Genomic DNA, 19,926 nt, shown 5'->3' on the forward strand with positions numbered 1-19,926 from the left:
TCCTGAGTAGCTAGGATTACAGGCGTGAGCCACCGTTGCCCAGCAGTCACTGCATTTCTTTTTTTGTTTGTTTGTTGGTCATGGGGCTTGAACTCTGGGCTTGGGTGCTGTCCTTGCACTCTTCAGCTCAAGGCGAGCGCTCTACCACTTGAGCCATAGAGCCACAGCGCCACTTCCAGTTTTCTAGTGCTTTATTGCAGATAAGAGTCTCACGGACTTTCCTGCCCTTTCCTGCCCGGGGATGGCTTTGAACTGTGATCCTCAGATCTCAGCCTCCTGAGTAGCTAGGATTACAAGTGTGAGCCACCAGGGCCTAGTCACTGCATTTCTTAAGTAATTTAAGCATAAAGAATTAGAAATAGGATTTGTTCAGAATGCCAGAATTCCAGAGATGAGGTATTAGATAATGTGAATTTAGATAGGTTTATTGTTTTAGCCCTAATAAGGAAGGCCTGGGTGGTATCCTTGAGCTTTTGTGCTCAAGGTTAGTGCTGGACCACTGAGCCACAGCTGCACTTACAGCTTTTTGATGGTTAATTGGAGATAAATCTCACAAACTTTCATGTCCCAGTTGGCTTCTAACCATGATCCTTAGATCTCATCCTTCTGAGTAGCTAGGGTTATAGGCATGAACCAGCAGTACTTGGCAGTAGTTTTCATTTTATTTGACCAGGCTTCACTGTGATTTATTTACACTGATCATGTTTTCATTTCTAGGTTTCTGATCTCATTAAGGAGTGTAGACAGTCTCTGGCAGAAAGTCTTTTTGCCTGGGCTTGCCAGTCTCCATTAGGCAAAGATGATACTCTCCTCCTTATTGGACATTTGGAAAGAGTGACAGTTGAGGCTAATGGCTCTCTGGATGCTGTGAATCTGGCTCTTCTTATGGCTCTTCTGTACTGTTTTGATATCAGTTTTATAGAACAAAGCACTGAAGAACGAGATGGTATTGAATTTTATATTTTTAATACATTTTATTTCTTTGAGACCTGTGTGTTACCCAGCTTGATACTGATCTAGAAATGCTGCCTCAGTCCCCTAAGTGCTGAGATTATACCATGCATTTACTTTTAAAAATCAGATCCTAAATTGTGGAGTTAACATTTAAGAAGGCAGTATTTTAATTGCTAAAATTCACAGAGGTCTGTTTTGTTCCTGTGTGTGTGCTTTATCCTTATTTGAGTATTTAGTCAAAAGATCATATTTAATTCTAGAGATGTAGCTCAGTAATGGAAGGTTTGCTTAACACGTATGCTACTCTGATTTACAGTTATCACCAAAAAAAGTTATTTGTTCCTGTTGGTTTTTTTTAAACATTTGAATGGAGATGTTAAAAACTATATACCACAAATATATGTTACATAAGCCTAATTTGCTGTAATTACTTATTTCTCTACCATTCACATTTTGAAAATTTTCAGGAGAACATAGGATGCTGACTGATTTGTAATAGTGTTTCATCTTTGATTTTTCATTGCATAGAATCAATATTTTGATCATTAGATAGCATTTATTTGTACTTCAGAACTTTTGGAGAAAATGGGTGACTCTTTTCTAATTTATATTAGACTTATGAAAATAACCAAAATTATTTAAAATAGAAGGCTACTGTTTGTCCGTTTTATGTATCAACAGTGCTGAATAATTATGTCTTTTACGATATGTCAAACATTAACGTTACTTACTTGAAATTGTTCAGATTTTCTGACCTTCAGACGTTAATCCCTTGTATCAAAAGTGAGAATTTATGCACTTTGGGGTTTGTGGTCTGTTCTTGTGTTTTCAGATGTGATTCATCAGCTTCCACTATTGACAGAGAGGCAGTACATTGCAACAATTCACTCTCGTCTTCAGGACTCTCAGCCTTGGAAACTTCCTGGGCTTCAAGCCACTATTAGACTTGCTTGGGCACTGGCTTTGAGGGGAATATCTCAGTTACCTGATGTGACAGGTAAAGTATAGGTGATTGTGTCTCAAGAAACATCGTATCAGTCATTAAGAAACTAGAGGGGAAATTATACATGAAATTTTGTAAATTGGCAGTGAAATAGACACCTTTTTCCCTTATCTGAAAAGAAACTGTATAAATTATTTCTCATTTTTGAGTCTTGTGACAAAGCTTTTTTATCTTTAGAGTAAGAGTTTATATATATATATATATATATATATATATATATATAAACTCTTACTCTAAAGGTATATACATATATATATATATATACACACATATATATAAAGGTATATATATATATATATATATATATATATATATACACACACACACACACACACACACACACTTTTTTTTTTTTTTTTTTTTTGGTCGGTCGTTGGGCTTGGGCGCTGCTGTCCCTGAGCTCTTCAGCTCAAGGTGAGCTCTCTATCGCTTGAGCCACAGCGCCACTTCCAGTTTTCGAGTGGTTTATTGGAGATACAAGTCTCATGGACTTTCCTGCCCGGGCTGGCTTTGAACATCGATCCTCAGATCTCAGCCTCCTGAGTAGCTAGGGTTATAGATGTGAGCCACTGGCTTCTGGCTATTTATATTTTTTATGCCAGTGCTAGGGCTTAAACTTAAGGCCATGGCTCTGTCTCTTACTTAGCCTGTTCCTCAAGATCAGTGCTCTGTCACTTGAGCCACAGCTATAATTTTGGCTTTTTGAAGGTTAATTGGAAATTAGTGCATTGGACTTTTCTGGACAAGCTGGCTTTGAACTCATTCCTCATATCTCAGCCTCCTGAGTAATTAGGATTACCAGTGTGAGCTACCAGTGCCTAGCCTAAAATAAGATTTTAAAAGTTTAAAATTAAAAATGGTGCCAGTCACCAGTGGCTCACATCTGTAATACTAGCTACTCAAGAGACTGAGATCTGAGGATTATGGATTAAAGCCTGGACAAGAAAGTCTGAGACTCTTCTCTCCCATTACCACCTTCCTCCCCCCTCAAAAAAGCTGGAAGTAGTGTTGTAGCTAAAGTGGAAGAGAGCCAGCCTTAAGCAAAGCAGCTCTGGACAGTATCCAAGGCCCTGAGTTCAATCTCCAGGACTGCCAAAAGAAAAATAAATGAAAATAAAATTCAAGTTGACAATATCACTTTTTTTTTTTTTTTTTTGGGTCCGGTCGTGGGGCCTGAACTCTGGGCCTAGGTGCTGTCCCTCAGCTCTTCAGCTCAAGGCTAGCGCTCTACCACTTGAGCCACAACGCCACTTCCGGCTTTTTTCTTTTTGCTTCTGTGGTGCTGAGGAATCGAACCCAGGGCCTCATGCATGCAAGGCAAGCACTCTACCACTGAGCCACCTTCCCAGCCCCAATATCACTTATTTTAGTGGTGGGGATTGAATAGGCTTTAGTCTCACATATATTATATGCTGTGCAAGTACTCTACCACTGAGCTAAATCCTTGGCTCTATATTTAAAAAAAATTAGTATTTTATATATTTTCCATCTTGATTTGTTCACATTGTATCAAATTAAAAATTTCCTATTTTAAAATATATAAGTAGCAGGTACAAGTGGTTCATACCTGTAAATCCTCCCTACTCAGGAGAATCTGATGATAGCAGTTTGAAGCAATGCTGGCCAAGAAAGTCTGCTCCAATTAACAAGTAAATAAAAGTTGTAGGTAGAATTGTGTGGCTCAAGTCTTACCCGGGCCCCAAATTCAAGCCCCAGAACTGGAACAAAAACTGTATTAAAAGATTATTTGGAACAATCGAGAATAGTCAGGAAAATTTTGACAGTCTATATAGCATATTGTATTCTGTTTTTTGCATTCATATAGTTATCATATTAATAGAGTACTGCCTTCCAAAATGCAAATTATGCTTTCATTGTAATTTGAAGTCTAAAAATTATCACTGCTGTTTTTGTGTCACATGTTTTAAGGCTTTGTTCAAGCTTACAATCCATGCCTTACGTTTTCTAGTCTTAGTAGATATCAGCAGATTCCAGTATCTTATCAACTGTGCAATTGCAGAACATTTTGTTCAATAGTATCAGACTGTTTCTAAGGGGTTTTCAGAAATCTTGGGAGCCAGGCTCCAGTGGCTCACGCCTGTAATCCTAGCTACTCAGAAGGCTGAGATCTGAGGATCATGGTTCAAAGCCATCATGGGCAGGGAAGTCCATGAGCCTTTTTTTTTTCCTGGTTGGTCGGTCGTGGGGCTTGAACTCTGGGCCTGGGCGCTGTCCCTCAGCTCTTCAGCTCAAGGCAGGTGGTCTACCGCTTATGCCACAGCGCCACTTCCTGTTTTCTAGTGGTTTATTGGCGATAAGAGTTTCACGGACTTTCCTGCCTGCCGGGGCTGGCTTTGAACCACGATCTTCAGATCTCAGCCTCTTGAGTAGCTAAGATTACACACGTGTGAGACTTTTATCTCCAATAAACCACTCGAAAACCAGAAGTGGAACTGTGCCTCAAGAGGCACTGTGGCTCAAGCGGCACTGTGGCTTATGCGGTAAAGTGCTGGCCTTGAACTGAAGAGCTGAAGGACAGCCCCTAGGCCCAGAGTTGAAGCCCCATGACCGACCAAAAAAAAAAAAGCAACTATTAGACACTTAGATTTGTACATTTATATACAAATTCTCTTCATCAGTCCTACATACCCTTTTCACTTTTCACTACTCTTTAAACATTTATGTGGTGAGGCTACCTGGATTATATACATTTTTTTGACCTTATTCAAGGCAATAAAAATGCATTTTCAGTAATGTACTATATATTTGATTTCTTTGATAGGCCAGCCGAACAAACTGTGTAGCACTTCTTTTTCAAAGTCAGATTGCTATAAAATGACCTAGCAATTTTATATTTGAAACTTAACAGAAATTATCAGCAATGTATTTTTTTTTTTTTTTTGGGTCCGGTCGTGGGTCTAACTCTGGGCCTGGGCGCTGTCCCTCAGCTCTTCAGCTCAAGGCTAGCGCTCTACCACTTGAGCCACAGTGCCACTTCCGGCTTTTTTCTTTTTGCTTATGTGATGGTGAGGAATCGAACTCAGGGCCTCAGACATGAAGGCAAGCGCTCTACCACTGAGCTACCTTCCCAGCCCTGATTCTGAATTTTTGTTGAGTCTGTCCTAAGCACTGTTGCACTCTTCCATCAAGAAATACACTGCTGAGGGGCTGGGAAGGAGGCTCAGTGGTAGAGCACTTGCCTTGCATGCCTGAGGCCCTGAGTTCAATTCCTCACCACCACATAAGCAAAAAGAAAAAAGCTGGAAGTGGCACTGTGGCTCAAGTGGTAGAGCGCTAGCCTTGAGCTGAAGAGCTGAGGGACAGCGCCCAGGCCCAGAGTTCAGGCCCAATGAATGGACACAAAACAAAAAAAAAAACAAAAAGAAAAAACAAAAATTCAGAATCAGACCAGACCTCTCTAGATCAAACTACCAGACTTTGCTATATGTAGAGGAAGGATGGTCTGTGTTGCTGGGTTGCAGTGTCATACCACATTGTGGGCAAAACCTATGGGACCAAAAAAAACAGTTTCTTAAGTAATGGGAAAGCAAAAAAGATGTATGGAAGTCTACAGATGGATCAGTTATTGCAGTTTTTGCTCTTTTTTTTTTTTTTTGGTTAGTCCTGGAACTTGACCTCAGGGCCTGGGCACTGACCCTGAGCTTCTTTTGCTCAAGGCTACCATGCTACTACTCAAGCCATGGCACCACTTTGCCTTTTTCTGTATATGTGATATTGAGGAATTGAACCCAGGACTTCATGTGTAGTAGGCAAGCACTCTACCACTAAACCACATTCCCAGCCTGCAGCTTTTGCTTTATAGACCTTATTTGAGTATTTAAGCAAGTAGATGACAAAAGATAAACTGCAAAAAACTTGTCATGGCATTTATGAAAGAAACAGTTGTAAATTTGAGCATTACTTGTGCATATTTGAAATTGAGAATTATTTTTTTCATTTATTTATTTTTATTGTGAAAATACTGTACAGAGGGGTTACAATTACATGGGCAAGATAATGAGTACATTTCTTATCAAGCATTGTAGCCTCCTCCTTTGTTTCTCCTTCCCATCCTTTCCCATCATCCCCCCTGGCCCCCCACCCAATCCTCCCCCCCCCCCACCAAAGTTGTAAAGTTTGTTTTCGACATAATGACTTGTACATCTCATGAGAAATTATTTTTTAAGAGGTGATAATAGTATTGTGTACATTTCTATGGTTTGTTTCTTAAGTATCTTTTTGAGTTGCATCTTGACATACTTAATGGGAAAGTGTTAAAATGTCTGAAATTTGCTTCAGTGTAATAATGCGAATGGAGAGGAGAAATATTAACTAAATTGATAATACTAAAATGAAATGATGGCTTTGTGGATATCATGTTATTCTGATGATATAGCTGTTTGAAATTTTCCAAGTAAAGCATATAAAAGATTACAGGTAGTCCAGTTTATGTTTAAGGGTTTAGCTACTTGATTACCAAATTAATAGTTATTTAACTCATCGTGTCTAGGTTTCTGGTCTTTATTGATTGACTTGAAGATTTTTTTTTTTTTTTTGGTTGGTCCTGGGGCTTGAACTCTGGGTTTGGGCGCTGTCCCTGTGCTCTTCAGCTCAAGGCAAGTGCTCTACCGCTTGAGCTACAGTGCCACTTCCAGTTTTCTAGTGGTTTTATTTGGAGATAAAAACGGACTTTTCTGCCTGGACTTTTCTGCCTGGGCTGGCTTTGAACTGCGATCCTCAGATCTCAGCCTCCTAAGTAGCTAGGATTACAGGCGTGAGCCACCGGCGTCTGGTGAGATTTTTTTTTTTTTTTTGGTCAGTCATGGGGCCTGAACTCTGAGCCTGGGCAATGTCTCTCAGCTCTTCAGTTCAAGATTAGTGTTGTACCACTTGAGCCACAGTACTACTTCCAGCCTTTTCTGCTTATGTGGTGCTGAGGAATCAAACCCAAGGTTTCATGCATGCTAGGCAAGCACTCTACCACTAAGCCACCTTCCCAGCACAAGTTTTTTTTTTTTTACCAGCAATTCATTGGGAGCTGGGCCCTGGTGGCTCATGTCTTTAATCCTAGCTACTCTGGAGGCTGAGCTCTGAGGATCACAGTTCAAAGCCAGCCCTGGCAGAAAAGTCTGTGAGACTTTATCTCCAATAAACCACTAGAAAACCAGAAGTGGTGCTGTGGCTCAAGTGGTAGAGCGCTCACTTGGAGCTAAAGAGCACGGGGATAGTACCCAGGCCCAGAGCAAGCCGACCAAAAAAAAAGGGGCTGGGAAGGTGGCTCAGTGGTAGAGCGCTTGTCTTACATGCATGAGGCCCTGGGTTCAATTCCTCAGCACCACATAAGCAAAAAGAAAAAAGCTGGAAGTGGCGCTGTGGCTCAAGTGGTAGAGCGCTAGCCTTGAGCTGAAGCGCTGAGGGACAGCGCCCAGGCCCAGAGTTCAAGCCCCACAACCGGGCCCAAAAAAAAAAAAAGAAAAGAAAAAGAATTTATTGGGATTAAAGCCTCAGTGTCATTTTAATGTATTAATGTTTGGTTAGTAGTTCTCTGACAACGTCTGTTAACATTAAACATCTCTAAAATAATCTTCATCGCTCATATTATTAAGAAGAACATGTTTTTCTAATGTACTTTTTCAGAAGTTCTTTAGAGTTTACATCAATTACAGTGGTTCATGGTTTATTTTTATACATGATCTAGTAGAAATTTGAGAAGTATCAAATTCAACCTAATTCAATGAACTTCCTCTGCTTTTTCTTTGATGTATTTCTAGCTTTGGCTGAATTCACAGAAGCAGATGAGGCAATGGCAGAACTTGCAATTGCTGATAGTGTTTTCCTGTTCCTTACTGAGTCTGTAGTGGTGTCCGAAAACTTCTATCAAGAGGAATTTTATATCCGAAGAACTCATAACCTCATCACAGATTTCCTGGCACTCATGCCAATGAAGGTAAGTGTCATACTGTATGTATGTCTAGTAAAAATTAATGAGCATTTTGTAAAATAATTTTAAACTAATTTATTAACTCTGTTTTAGAAGCTAAATCTTTTAATATAGACTAAAATTTCACAGCAGCATATTACAATTACAGCTTGTGGCTTATAAAAATGAAATAATATTCCATTATAATATTCCATTATCTGAGAAGCTATTTAGAAGAAAAGTTGACATTATGAATGGTTTATAATAAGGAAGTAGTAACTAAATGACCATGTGTCTGTGTCTGTGAGTAGAAAACTACTAACTCCATGCCACTCAAAGATCTGTGCTTATTTAATACTATTAGTCCTCTTTGTCCATAGGCTCTACACTGCTGATTCACCAAACCTTCAATGAAAAATACTAGGAAAAAATTTATATCTGTAATTGAACATATATAGACTTTCCCCCCATTATTATTCCTTAATTAATACAGTAATTTACATAACATTTGCATTATATTATTGATCTAGAAGTGACGGAAAGCATGTGGGAAGATATGTATAGGTTCAGTTTGAATAGGATGCTATTATCTACTATTGAGACAGGTCTTACTATGTAGTCTACAATTTGCTCTGTAGCCCAGGCTGGCTTTGAAATTATGATCTTCGTGCTTTAACATTCTGAATGCCACCATGCTTGGCTAATACATTATTTTATGTAAGAGATTTGAGAATACATGATGTTGGTGTTCGTGAAGGGTGGTGGAACTAATCCTCCATGAGTACTGAAGGACAACTGTATATTTGTTCATGATTTGAAGAGACACAGTGGGAAAATAATTGTGTGGAAAACTTTTTTCTGCATGAGCCATTTGGTATGTGATGTTTGCTGGTATTGATGTTTATGTTGCTATGAAAAAAGCTAGGTTTATTGAATTTTGAAGTCCTGCCTATAGTTTCTTTAGCAATACCAGATCAAATGATTTTGAGTGGCTATGTGACCCTCAGGCCAGATATTACCCTCTCTTAGTTATTAGATTCTTAATTGCAGAGAGCAAGTGTGTGTGTGTGTGTGTGTGTGTGTGTGTCTTAGTTATTAGATTCTTAATTGCAGAGAGCAAGTGTGTGTGTGTGTGTGTGTGTGTGTGTGTGTGTGTGTGTCTTAGTTATTAGATTCTTAATTGCAGAGAGCAAGTGTGTGTGTGTGTGTGTGTGTGTGCGCGCGTGTGTGTGTGTGTGTGTGTGTGTGTGTGTATCAGCATAAGTACAGATAATCTCAAAGATCTAAGAAGCTAATATAGGGGCTGGGAAGGTGGCTCGGTGGTAGAGTGCTTGCCTTGCATGCCTGAGGCCCTGGGTTAGATTCCTCAGCACCACATAAGCAAAAAGAAAAAAGCCGGAAGTGGTGCTGGAGCTCAAGTGGTAGAGCCCTAGCCTTGAGCTGAAGAGCTGAGGGACAGTGCCCAGGCCCAGATTTCAGGCCCCACGACCGGACCCCCCCCCCCCCCCAAAAAAAGAAGCTAATATAATGCTACATTTGGATAAATGTACTGGTGGTCCAAAAATCGGGTTTTAAAGCTATTTTAGAGAGCTTCTGTATGTTAGATGCTATGCCATTTTATGCAAAAGAAGCCATAAAAATGATGGTGGGATGTAAATGAGAGAAAAAATGACCTAAACTTTTTTTATTTTTTTTTTTTTATTTTTTATTTTTGTTATTATTATTTTTTGTCAGCCATGGGGATTGAACTCTGGGACTGGATGGTTTCCCTGAGCTCTTCAGCTCAAGGCAAGCACTCTACCACTTGAACCACAGCACCACTAATGGTTTTCTGGTGGTTATTTGGAGATGAGAATCTCACAGATTTTCCTTTCTGGGCTAGCTTTGAACTGCGATCCTCAGATTCAGCCTCCTGAGTAGTTAGGATTACAGGCGTGAGCCATTGGCGCTTGGTTTTCATGTGTATATTATAATGTTATGTGTTAATTAAAGAAAAGAAAATACCCTGGAGTGTCTGGTCTTGTAAAATATTGTGTAGGTCTAATGCAAAATACAAACGCAACTGGAAAAAGAACCATCATTAGTTTTTAGTTTAAATTTTCTGTGTTCTGAGAATATACTTACATTTGTTTTATGGATGAGACTATGGCTTTTCTTGGTAAGTATTCTGTGTGTGCCTGAAAGAAACATATAATCTATCATTTTGATGCGTGTTCTATAAATAATTAGGTCAAGTTACTTGCTTCTGTTGTTTAGTTTTTTCTGTTGATTTTATGTATATTTGTTTTATTGACTATTGATAGAAATGTTGAAATCTCTAATAATTGTGAATTTGTGTACCTATAAGTTGTTTTTAGTTTTTTGGTGAAAGAAGTAGTTTCTTATTTCTGTTGGCAATTACTTTATGCAATTGTCATAAGATAGAGGTTCTCAACTGTTCTTGTCATAATTTGTAGTGTATTACTACTAGTGTGTAGGTAGTTCTAGAAATGCTAAATTTCAGACAATAATTCAAGATAATCCAACCCATTGAAAACATATCCAAAATGTCAGTAATTTCTCCATTGAGAAGCATGGGTTAATCTCAGCTTCTACATTGTGGAAAATTCGTTGAAGTTTTCTTGAGCCACATCACTACTTCCAGCTTTTTCTGCTTATGTGGTGCCCTCTAACTGAGGGCCTCATACATACAAGGCAAGCACTCTACCACTGAGCCACCTTCCCAGACCCTATTTTATTTTATTCATTTATTTAATTAATTAAATTTTTTTGTCAGTTGTGGGGCTTGAACATGGCTAACATTCTACCACTTTGAGCCACAGTGCCATTTCCACTTTTCTGGTGGTTCATTGGAAATCAGAGTCTCACAGCCTTTCCTGCCCCGTCTGGCTTTGAACTATAATGCTTAAATCTCAGCCTCCTGAGCAGCTAAGATTTCAGCCGTGAGTCACTGGTCCTTGGCTGAAGTTTTAATGTATTATAAACTACTGGTAATAATATTGAAGTAAAATTCCTAGCCTTTTCCTTTTTTCTTTTCTTTTCTTTTTTCTTTTGCCAGTCCTGGGACTTGAGCCTCTTTGTGCTCAAGGCTAGCATTCTACCACTTGAGCCATAGGACCACTTCCAGCTTTTTCTTTTTATGTGGTATAAGCAATTGAACCTAGGGCTTCATGCATATTAGGCAAGCACTGTACCACTAAGCCACATTCCCAGACCTCCTAACCTATTTTTTAAGTCACTAAAGCTTAATAGGTATTAAAAGTATATTTTCCTTGAATGAAATTACTTTAAGACAGTTCCTTATTTCCTGATTTCATTATTACTAGCCATATATAAGATATTTGCATATTAAATCATGTGTGATTAAATAGGTGAAACAACTGAAGAATCGTGCAGATGAAGATGCACGAATAATTCACATGAGTGTGCAGATGGGTAATGACCCCCCTATTTCACTCAGAAGGGATCTGGAACACTTAATGCTCTTGGTAAGTCATTTTAGTGGTATCTTCTCATCTCTTCTTTCCATTTGTTTTCCTTTACTTTGGAAAATTTTATTCCTTATACTTGATATTCACAAGGGAATTCAATACTTTTTTTATGTCCCCCATAGTCTTTGCTTTCTCTTTGCAGATTGGTGAACTATATAAAAAAAATCCCTTTCATTTGGAGCTTGCCCTAGAATATTGGTGTCCCTCTGAGCCTTTGCAGACTCCCACTATCATGGGTTCTTATCTGGGCGTGGCTCATCAGAGACCTCCTCAACGCCAGGTGAGCTTTTAGGCTTTCTCCTTTCTGTACTCCAGTATGGTAAGTAAGAATTTTGAAAATGTTATTTTCAGATGGTACTGCTGTTAACTCAGATGAGCACTGCTCTGACCTTGAGAAATTTACATACTTCCTTATGACTTAAAAAACTTGAAACTATTAACATTTAACTTACTATCATTTTGGATTTTATGTAGTTAGGTCAGTTTACATACTAGATGGGTATCAAATTATTTGGAGCAGAGAAGTTTCTGGCCCTATAATGTATCACTTACTTGATTTCTATTGGTATTTTATTCTATTTGCTATAGTTTGTCAGTAACCAAAATACATAATTCGTATCAGGTTGGAAAAGGGGAAGTGTGAATGTTAAAGTAAAAAGTTTACAGCCTTAGAAGCTCTTTCTTATTTTTCTCCTGTTTCTGTGGCTTGAACTCTGTCTAGGTGCTGTCCCTGAGTTTTTGTGCTTAAGGTTAGTGCTCTATCTCTGAGCCACAGCTCATCTTGAGTAGCTAGTATAATAGGTCTGAGCTACCAGTGTCCACCTGGCTTATTTTTAATTGATAGTATCATGTCTGTGAGTCTTCCAGATAATGTAAAGCAAGAGGCCATTTTCTGTGGCTATATCTGGGATTTCTGTTTAGAAGTTTCTATGGTGTGGAGTTTTCATGTTTTCTGCCTTCTAGCATCAGAAGCCTCCTTATATTTTAGTGCATTCTTATCCAAGTTTTAGCTTTTTCCATTAAGGAAAATATTTCATAGAAGAGTATGTTAAAAACTTTTGTGTGTGTGTGTGTTTTTTTTTGTGTGTGTGTTGGTATTGGGGCTTGAACTCAGGGCCGGGGTGCCACTTTCTTAGCTTTCTCCTCAAAGCTGGCACTCTACCATTTGAGCCACACCTCCATTTCCAGCTTTTTGACTGGTTAATTGGAGATAAGAATCTCAAGGACTTGGGGCTGGGAAGGTGGCTCAGTGGTAGAGCACTTGCCTTGCATGCCTGAGGCCCTGGGTTTGATTCCTCAGCACCACATAAGCAAAAAGAAAAAAGCCGGGCTCTTTCTCTCTCTGTTCGTTTCTAGCTCTTGCTCTTCTTTTCTAGCTCTCTCTGCTACTCTCTATCCCTCTTGCTGTTCTTTTCTATCTCTCTCTCTCTCTCTCTTGCTCTTCTTTTCTAGCTCTCTTGCTCTTGCTCTTCTTTTCTAGCTCTGTCTGCTCTCTCTCTGCTCTAGCTCTTTCCTCTCTCTTTCCCAGCCACGTGGAGTGCCAACCTTGCCTGGTCCCAGCAGGTCCACTGAATACCACGTGAGTGCTACTGTTCTTACCCCTCTCTCTGCTCTTTTCTAGCTCTTTCCTCTCTTTCCCAGCTCTCTCTCATTGCCAGGCCTTTCAAAACCACGTGGAGTGCCAACCTTGCCTGGTCCCAGCAGGTCTACTGAATAAACCTACCCCTTACCTGAAAAAAAAAAAGAAAAAAGCCGGAAGTGGCGCTGTGGCTCCAATGGTAGAGCACTAGCCTTGAGCTGAAGAGCTGAGGGACAGCGCCCAGGCCCAGAGTTCAGGCCCCACAACTGGACCCCCCCCCCAAAAAAAAACCCCCAAAAAACCTTAAAAAAAAAAAAAAAAGAATCTCAAGGACTTTCCTCTCTGGGTTGGCTTTGAACCTCCAACCTCAGATCTTAGCATCTGAGTAGCTAGGATTACAGGCAGGAGCCACTAGCACTCAGCTAAAACCTTTTTTTAAAGAGTAAATTTTTAAAAGCTTATGCAGAGTTTGAAATACATGAAACATATAATAAAATACATATAAATATAACATGCAGTCCTTAATATTAAGTAATTAATATATAATATAAAGTGTATTTAATATGTACAAAGATATAGTAAAATATAATAAAAGATACAATAAAATTTTCACATAAGTTAACATACTGCTATATCTATATCTGTCTATCAGTCTCTCTATTATATATATATATATTATATATATATATATATATATTTTTTTTTTTTTTTTTTTTTTAATCAGTCGTTGGGGCCTGAACTCTGGGCCTGGGCGCTGTTCCTGAGCTCTTCAGCTCAAGGCTAGTGCTCTACCACTTGAGCCACAGTGCCACTTCCAGCTTTTTCTGCTTATATGGTACTGTGGAATCGAACGCCTCATGCATACAAGGCGAGCACTCTACCACTGAGCCACCTTCTCAGCCACATACTGCTATATTTTAACTTCATCTATATTATTCTTACTACTTGCATTTTGCTGGAGTTTTTTCAAAGGAAATTATGTATAGTATGACATTTCACCCCTCAGTGGTTAAGTAAGTATATCTCTTTAAATGATATTTACCTACCCCATGTATAACCATTGTTATACCTAACAGATTTAATACTTTCTAGAGATTTATAGCATTTCCTGTTTGGAATTCCACTTAATGAATCTGAGTAATATTTTTAGTTACTAATATATTTAAAGCATAAACAACAAAAATAGAAAAAGAAGTGGATTTGAAAGCATAGGACTTGATGAGAACAAAGAAACCACATCCTTTTGGTTGCCAGATCTTCATACTAATTATACTGTTGTTTGGTTATTCTGGTGTTGAAGTATGCCTTTGAATTTGCTGGCTAATTTTGAGTTAGTAAGTATCTTTAGCTGTCTTAGATATTTTAAAATGTATGTAGTCTTACATGTTGTGACATTGAAATATTTGGAAAAATGTACTTTATATTCACAAAAGTATTCTGTAATCACATTAAATTGCTTATGACAGGCTTCAAAATAATTTTACATAAATAGAATGCCTGTTAATTTTGCATTTGCTAGGGTTAAATCAGCACTTAATTTATATAGCTCATGTGGAGGCTTCATGAGCTAGTACATGTTGCCTAAAAGTTAGCATAGACTTTATGTAAACTATTGGTTTTTCTTAATTTCAGGTTGTCTTATCAAAGTTTGTTAGGCAAATGGGTGACCTCTTGCCTCCAACTATTTATATTCCTTATTTGAAAATGCTCCAAGGCTTGGCCAATGGACCTCAGTGTGCCCACTACTGTTTCAGTCTGCTCAAAGTCAATGGTAGTAGTCATGGTAAGGAAAATCTAGATTTAAGTTGTTATTGCACTCTTGAGTTTACTGTCCCACTGCCTAGTGAAAAATATTGGTTATTCATGCTGAGTTCTACTAGATCTATAATTTGTTTTTATGACAGATGGCTTCAAGCATAGTGATGCCTTAATTACGGTCTCATTGTTTAGGGAGGTTGTCCATTCCTCTTTAATGTTTTTGTTTTGTGCCTGTCCTGGGGATTGAACTTAGGACCTGGATGCTATCCCTGAGAATTTTTGCTCAAGGCTAGTGTTTGAGGCGATGGCCCCACTTCTGGCTTTTTTGGTGGTTAGATATTAATTAATTAATTTGTAGTTGATTGGAGACTTTGTTGATTAATTGGAGAGTCTCACAGACTTTCCTTCCCAGGCTGGCTTTGAACTGCGGTCTTCAGATTTCAGACTCCTTAGTACCTAGTATTACAGATACTGAGTACAGTGGCCTGGCTATTTTTGCTGTTGTTGTTTTCCAAAGAAAATTTTGTGCTGCTATTTTTTACAGTTGAGAATATTCAGGGAGCAGGTGGTAGTCCTGTTTCCTGGGAGCATTTCTTTCACTCATTGATGCTTTATCATGAACACCTCCGGAAGGATCTTCCAAGTGCAGATAGTGTCCAGTACCGTCACCTCCCTTCACGTGGTATCACCCAGAAAGAGCAAGATGGACTGATTGCTTTTTTGCAACTCACATCTACCATCATTACTTGGGTAAGTAACTCACCCACAGCATAATTTTGTTTATATCCTAGCACAGTGGAATTTAAAGGTGCCAAACATTTTTTTAAATGCTTAAAGTTTATGAGTAATAAATTTTGCACATAGAATTAGTTCTTAAATTCTTTATTTTCTTAATCTCTAGAACATATAAATTATACTCATTCCACTCAATAATATAATCTTAAGTATGAAAATAATAGACTAAATTTTAAAGAAAGTAGTCAGAAGAGCCAGTAAGAGTCAGTTGTTGTCTGCATATCTTTCTTGGTTTTCTAGCGTAAGGGCAAATCTATGTATATATGTGCATACATAAAGGATAGCTTTAATTAAAAAGAAGTTACCTAGTTTTTTTTTTTTTCACCCTAAATAAAACCATTTACCTGAATCTAACCAAATTAATCTTTAGAAAGCATATTTTCGCCGAGCGCCAGTGGCTCACGCCTGTAATCATAGCTACTCAGGAGGCTGAGATCTGAGGATCTCGGTTCAAAGCCAGCCCGGGCAGGAAAGTCCATGAAACTCTTATCTCCAATAAACCACCAGAAAAACGGAAGTGGCACTGTAGCTCAAGTGGTAGAGTGCTAGCCTTGAGCTCTAGAGCTTAGGGACAGCACTCAGGCCCAGAGTTCAAGCCCCCACGACCGACAAAAAAAAAAAGAAAGCATATTTTCATCACAAGTTTCCCAGTTTAGAAATTCATTTAGTTGTTTATTTCTGTGTTCATTAAAAAAAGTTAAGTTACTTGGTCTAACATCTCTGAAAGATGAGAATATTGTCGTCTAGCTTTTTCCATCTTCCTAATCATGCTTTCAATTTATTATTCAAAATGTCAAGTTGGTAAAATGAAGTGATTCTTGATAACTATATTTTTACATTGTTACTAGTTTAAAAAATGCATTTTATTAAAGTATAGCATCAATTCAGAAAAGCTTTAAAATATCTAAGTAAGACTTAGGAAGCCTTGGCAGCTCATATATCCCTTTTATAGTGTTATTTCCCACATTTGGGTCTACAAACGTAATTTCTCTTCCATTCTTTGACCAAACTAGCAGTCTGACTTGCCCCACTGGTTAGACTGACAGCATTAATAATAGGCTTATCTTTGTTTAGGTATGTCTTAAAGTGTGAGGGGCAGCATCAGTGCTAACTAGAGATTGCTGGTCATTTTTCTTAGCTTTTAAAAATGGAAAGCAAGACCATGCTGTGAGCTTTGAAGACCAGTCTGGGCAACATGAACATAGTGAGCCCCTCAAAATGAGTGAATAAAAACTTGCTCTTTTCGGGTTCCATTCTCAGAGTGAAAATGCCCGCTTGGCACTCTGTGAGCATCCCCAGTGGACGCCTGTTGTGGTGATTCTGGGCCTACTGCAGTGCAGCATTCCCCCTGTTCTCAAGGCCGAGCTGCTGAAGACATTGGCAGCGTTTGGAAAGTCTCCTGAAGTTGCTGCGTCCCTCTGGCAGTCCTTGGAGTACACTCAGGTAGTGATAGGAACTTCCTCATTGCATTATTTGGAAAGTAGCTTGGTAATATGTAATGTATACTGTGCACTTCCCAGCTAGAAAGTTTGGCAACCAAGCACAGCATTAGAAACTAATAAACCTAGGTTTTTCTTTTGGCTCAGTTGACAGTTTCACTAGGTTATCAGGGATTAGTTTTTCAGACAATTCTGTTAGGCTTTATTTTTGAAAATCTGTAAGATAATTCTGGGTGGACAGATTTCTTCCACTCTTTCACACCATGTTGATGAAAGCCTTCAGAAGCTGTTTGTACTTACTAAATGTGGGATGTGTATGTTTTCTTTTCTCCTTTTTTTCCTTTGCTCAGCATGCCTCAAACCAGGAGAGTGACATACCTTATTTAGCTGTATATCATCACTAGAAATGTTTGTTTTTTTTCTCTCATAAAGGGCACATCCAACTGTTCACTAAATTTGCATGGGAATTTTAACAGCAGCAAAGTACTTTTTATTATTGATAGTCATGAAGACTTACTGCCAAGATGATGAACTTTGGGCAAAATTAGAACTAGAACAGCAGGAAAATTTTCATTTCTGCATACTTACAGAATGAATGTACTTTATGCTGACATGGGAGGGGAAGTAGATAGGTTATATGATATTTGATGTCTCAATGAATTATTGTTTTCCTCTCTGTAATGTAGGCTTAGAATTTTTATTCCAAGAATAGTTATTTGTCTATATGATAAAGTAAAAAAGGAAAGTAAGGATATGCTTTACAGAACTGTCTCTAGGAAATAGGTGAAATAGGCAAAGATCTTGGAAGTAATACAATCTAAAGAAGCCTACAAACTCATTATTCACAGAAGTAATCTTTTTTTTTTTTTTTTTCTTTTGTATCAGTTGTGGGGCTTGAATCCAGGGCCAGGACCCTGTCCCTGAACTCTTTTCCTCAAGGCTAGCACTCTACCACTTTGAGCCACAGCTCCATTTTCTGTTTTTTGATGATTAATTGGAGAAAAGAGTCTCAGAGATTTTTCTGCCTGGGCTGGCTTTGAGCCTCAGTCCTCAGATCTCAGCTTCCTGAGTAGATAGGATTACAGGTGTGAGCCACTAGCTCCAGCTTCATTTTGTAATTGTAAACTCTTCTTGGTTATTTTCTAATGTATGTGTCCTGAAGATATGAACATTTCTTTATAAAGAGAACAGTTAATGAAGTTGGTATATGCTGAAGTTGGTGAATGCTAAGTACTGATTCTTCACTTTTTGATGCATACGAGATTTTTTTTGGGGGGGGGGCAGGGGGTAAATACTACTATTTACCAATGTCCTGACTGCTTTTGCCTTTTTACATTGCAAATTAAATGTGATTGGGTTTAGAAATCTTTGTTCTTACAACAGCAACATTTTAAAAAGGATTTTATTTAATCTTATACTCTTAAGTTGCAGAAAAGTTAAGTATCATGAATAAATACAATTTATCATGAATAAATACAATTTTTGTTTACCAAGTTAGGTCCTACGCCAGGTCAGGACAGAACGTTTTAATTCAAAATGCCTGTCCATTTTAAGAAATCTTATTAAGTTACTTGGTCAAAGTAGAGCTGCTTGTGAATTTATGTGTCTTTCAACACTAGTGAGATTTTATCCTGTAAATCCCTTAAAGGATTAATTCCCAGAATATCTGAGAGGAAATTTGCTGAAAAGAGCAGATTGTGTGCTCCTAAAAATGACCCATTTCCAGTCGAAAATCCTGTGTGAATCTATGAAGATTGTTAACAGAAGTCTGTCAGGGACTCTGTCATTGCTAATGGACATTGTGAGATGAGTGAGAGCCCTATATGTGATCTGTGACTAGTAATATGCACAACCATTACTGCTCAGTGATATATGAGGAATATTACTGACATGTATTTTTTATTTTAAGATACTGCAGACTGTCAGGGTTCCAAGTCAGAGGCAAGCAATTGGGATAGAGGTAAGATTTAGAGACTGTATTCATTCACACACGTGAAATAAAAAGATTATAAACTACGATTAACTACCAGATTTAATATATTTACATTTAAAAGGCTTCCTAATCAGTGTTTAAATGGAGATGAAACCATTAATGAAAAGAATCAAATACTTAATGTTCCAGAGTTGGAGAAGGATTTACATGAAAACTATCTAAATTGAAAAGTCTTGGTTTCAACTGTTTAATTAAGTTACTTGACTCAACCTGTTTCTTCATTTTATTTGTGGTGGTATGGATGGCCCTAGCTGGCTAGACCCTACCACTTGGAACTATGCTTCTAGCCAGTTTTGCTTTAATTTTTTTCCCCTCAGGGCTAGCCTTGGACCTTGATCCTTCTATTTATTCCTTCAACATGGTTGGGGCCAAAATACATATAACCATGCCCAGCTTAATGGTTAAGAAGAGGTTTGATAAATTTTTTTGCCTGGGCTGGCCTTGAGCAGGACTTGAAGTAAGATCCTCCTGTTTAGTGCCTCAGGATCTCTACTTAAACATTTAAGATCTCTTTTTAATTCTAGTTTGGAATAATACGTGAGGATTTGAAGTTCTTCTGACTCATCAGATTGACATACTTTAGTATTTATTTCTATAACTGAAACATGATAATATCGGTTATTAGTCTTCTGATATGATTTAACCCTGTTGGTGAGTTATAGCTATGAAATGCAGAGCATTTATATTACCAACTTTTGTTTTTCTTTGAAGGTTGAACTCAATGAAATAGAATCCCGATGTGAAGAATACCCATTGACTCGGGCCTTTTGCCAGTTGATCAGCACCCTGGTGGAGAGCTCATTTCCTTCTAATTTGGGCGCTGGTCTGCGGCCCCCTGGCTTTGACCCCTATTTGCAGTTCCTTAGAGATTCTGTGTTTCTCCGATTTCGTACAAGAGCCTACAGGAGAGCTGCTGAAAAGGTTATGTTCAGAGAAAAGTTACTTAGTGTTTGCTTTTTCTTTTATCCAGCATATAATGGTCTACAAATTCATT

General features: G+C 38.3%; 1 protein-coding gene across 2 annotated transcripts in view; it reads left to right on the plus strand.

Moving 5' to 3' along the window:
* Nup205 (nucleoporin 205) overlaps positions 1–19,926 on the plus strand; it is an 81,071-nt gene that overhangs the window by 13,600 nt on the left and 47,545 nt on the right. For both annotated transcript variants that reach the window (XM_042670105.1, XM_042670104.1), the window contains exons 6-15: positions 718–946; positions 1,787–1,951; positions 7,729–7,904; positions 11,249–11,365; positions 11,511–11,648; positions 14,580–14,730; positions 15,250–15,455; positions 16,761–16,943; positions 18,849–18,899; positions 19,644–19,853. In XM_042670105.1, the coding sequence (XP_042526039.1) occupies positions 718–946; positions 1,787–1,951; positions 7,729–7,904; positions 11,249–11,365; positions 11,511–11,648; positions 14,580–14,730; positions 15,250–15,455; positions 16,761–16,943; positions 18,849–18,899; positions 19,644–19,853 (1,626 nt within the window). The remainder of the gene's footprint in view (positions 1–717; positions 947–1,786; positions 1,952–7,728; positions 7,905–11,248; positions 11,366–11,510; positions 11,649–14,579; positions 14,731–15,249; positions 15,456–16,760; positions 16,944–18,848; positions 18,900–19,643; positions 19,854–19,926) is intronic.

The sequence above is a fragment of the Dipodomys spectabilis genome, unplaced genomic scaffold (genome assembly GCF_019054845.1).
Source record: "Dipodomys spectabilis isolate Male_0828 unplaced genomic scaffold, ASM1905484v1 ptg000519l, whole genome shotgun sequence".
Classification (NCBI taxonomy): domain Eukaryota; kingdom Metazoa; phylum Chordata; class Mammalia; order Rodentia; family Heteromyidae; genus Dipodomys; species Dipodomys spectabilis.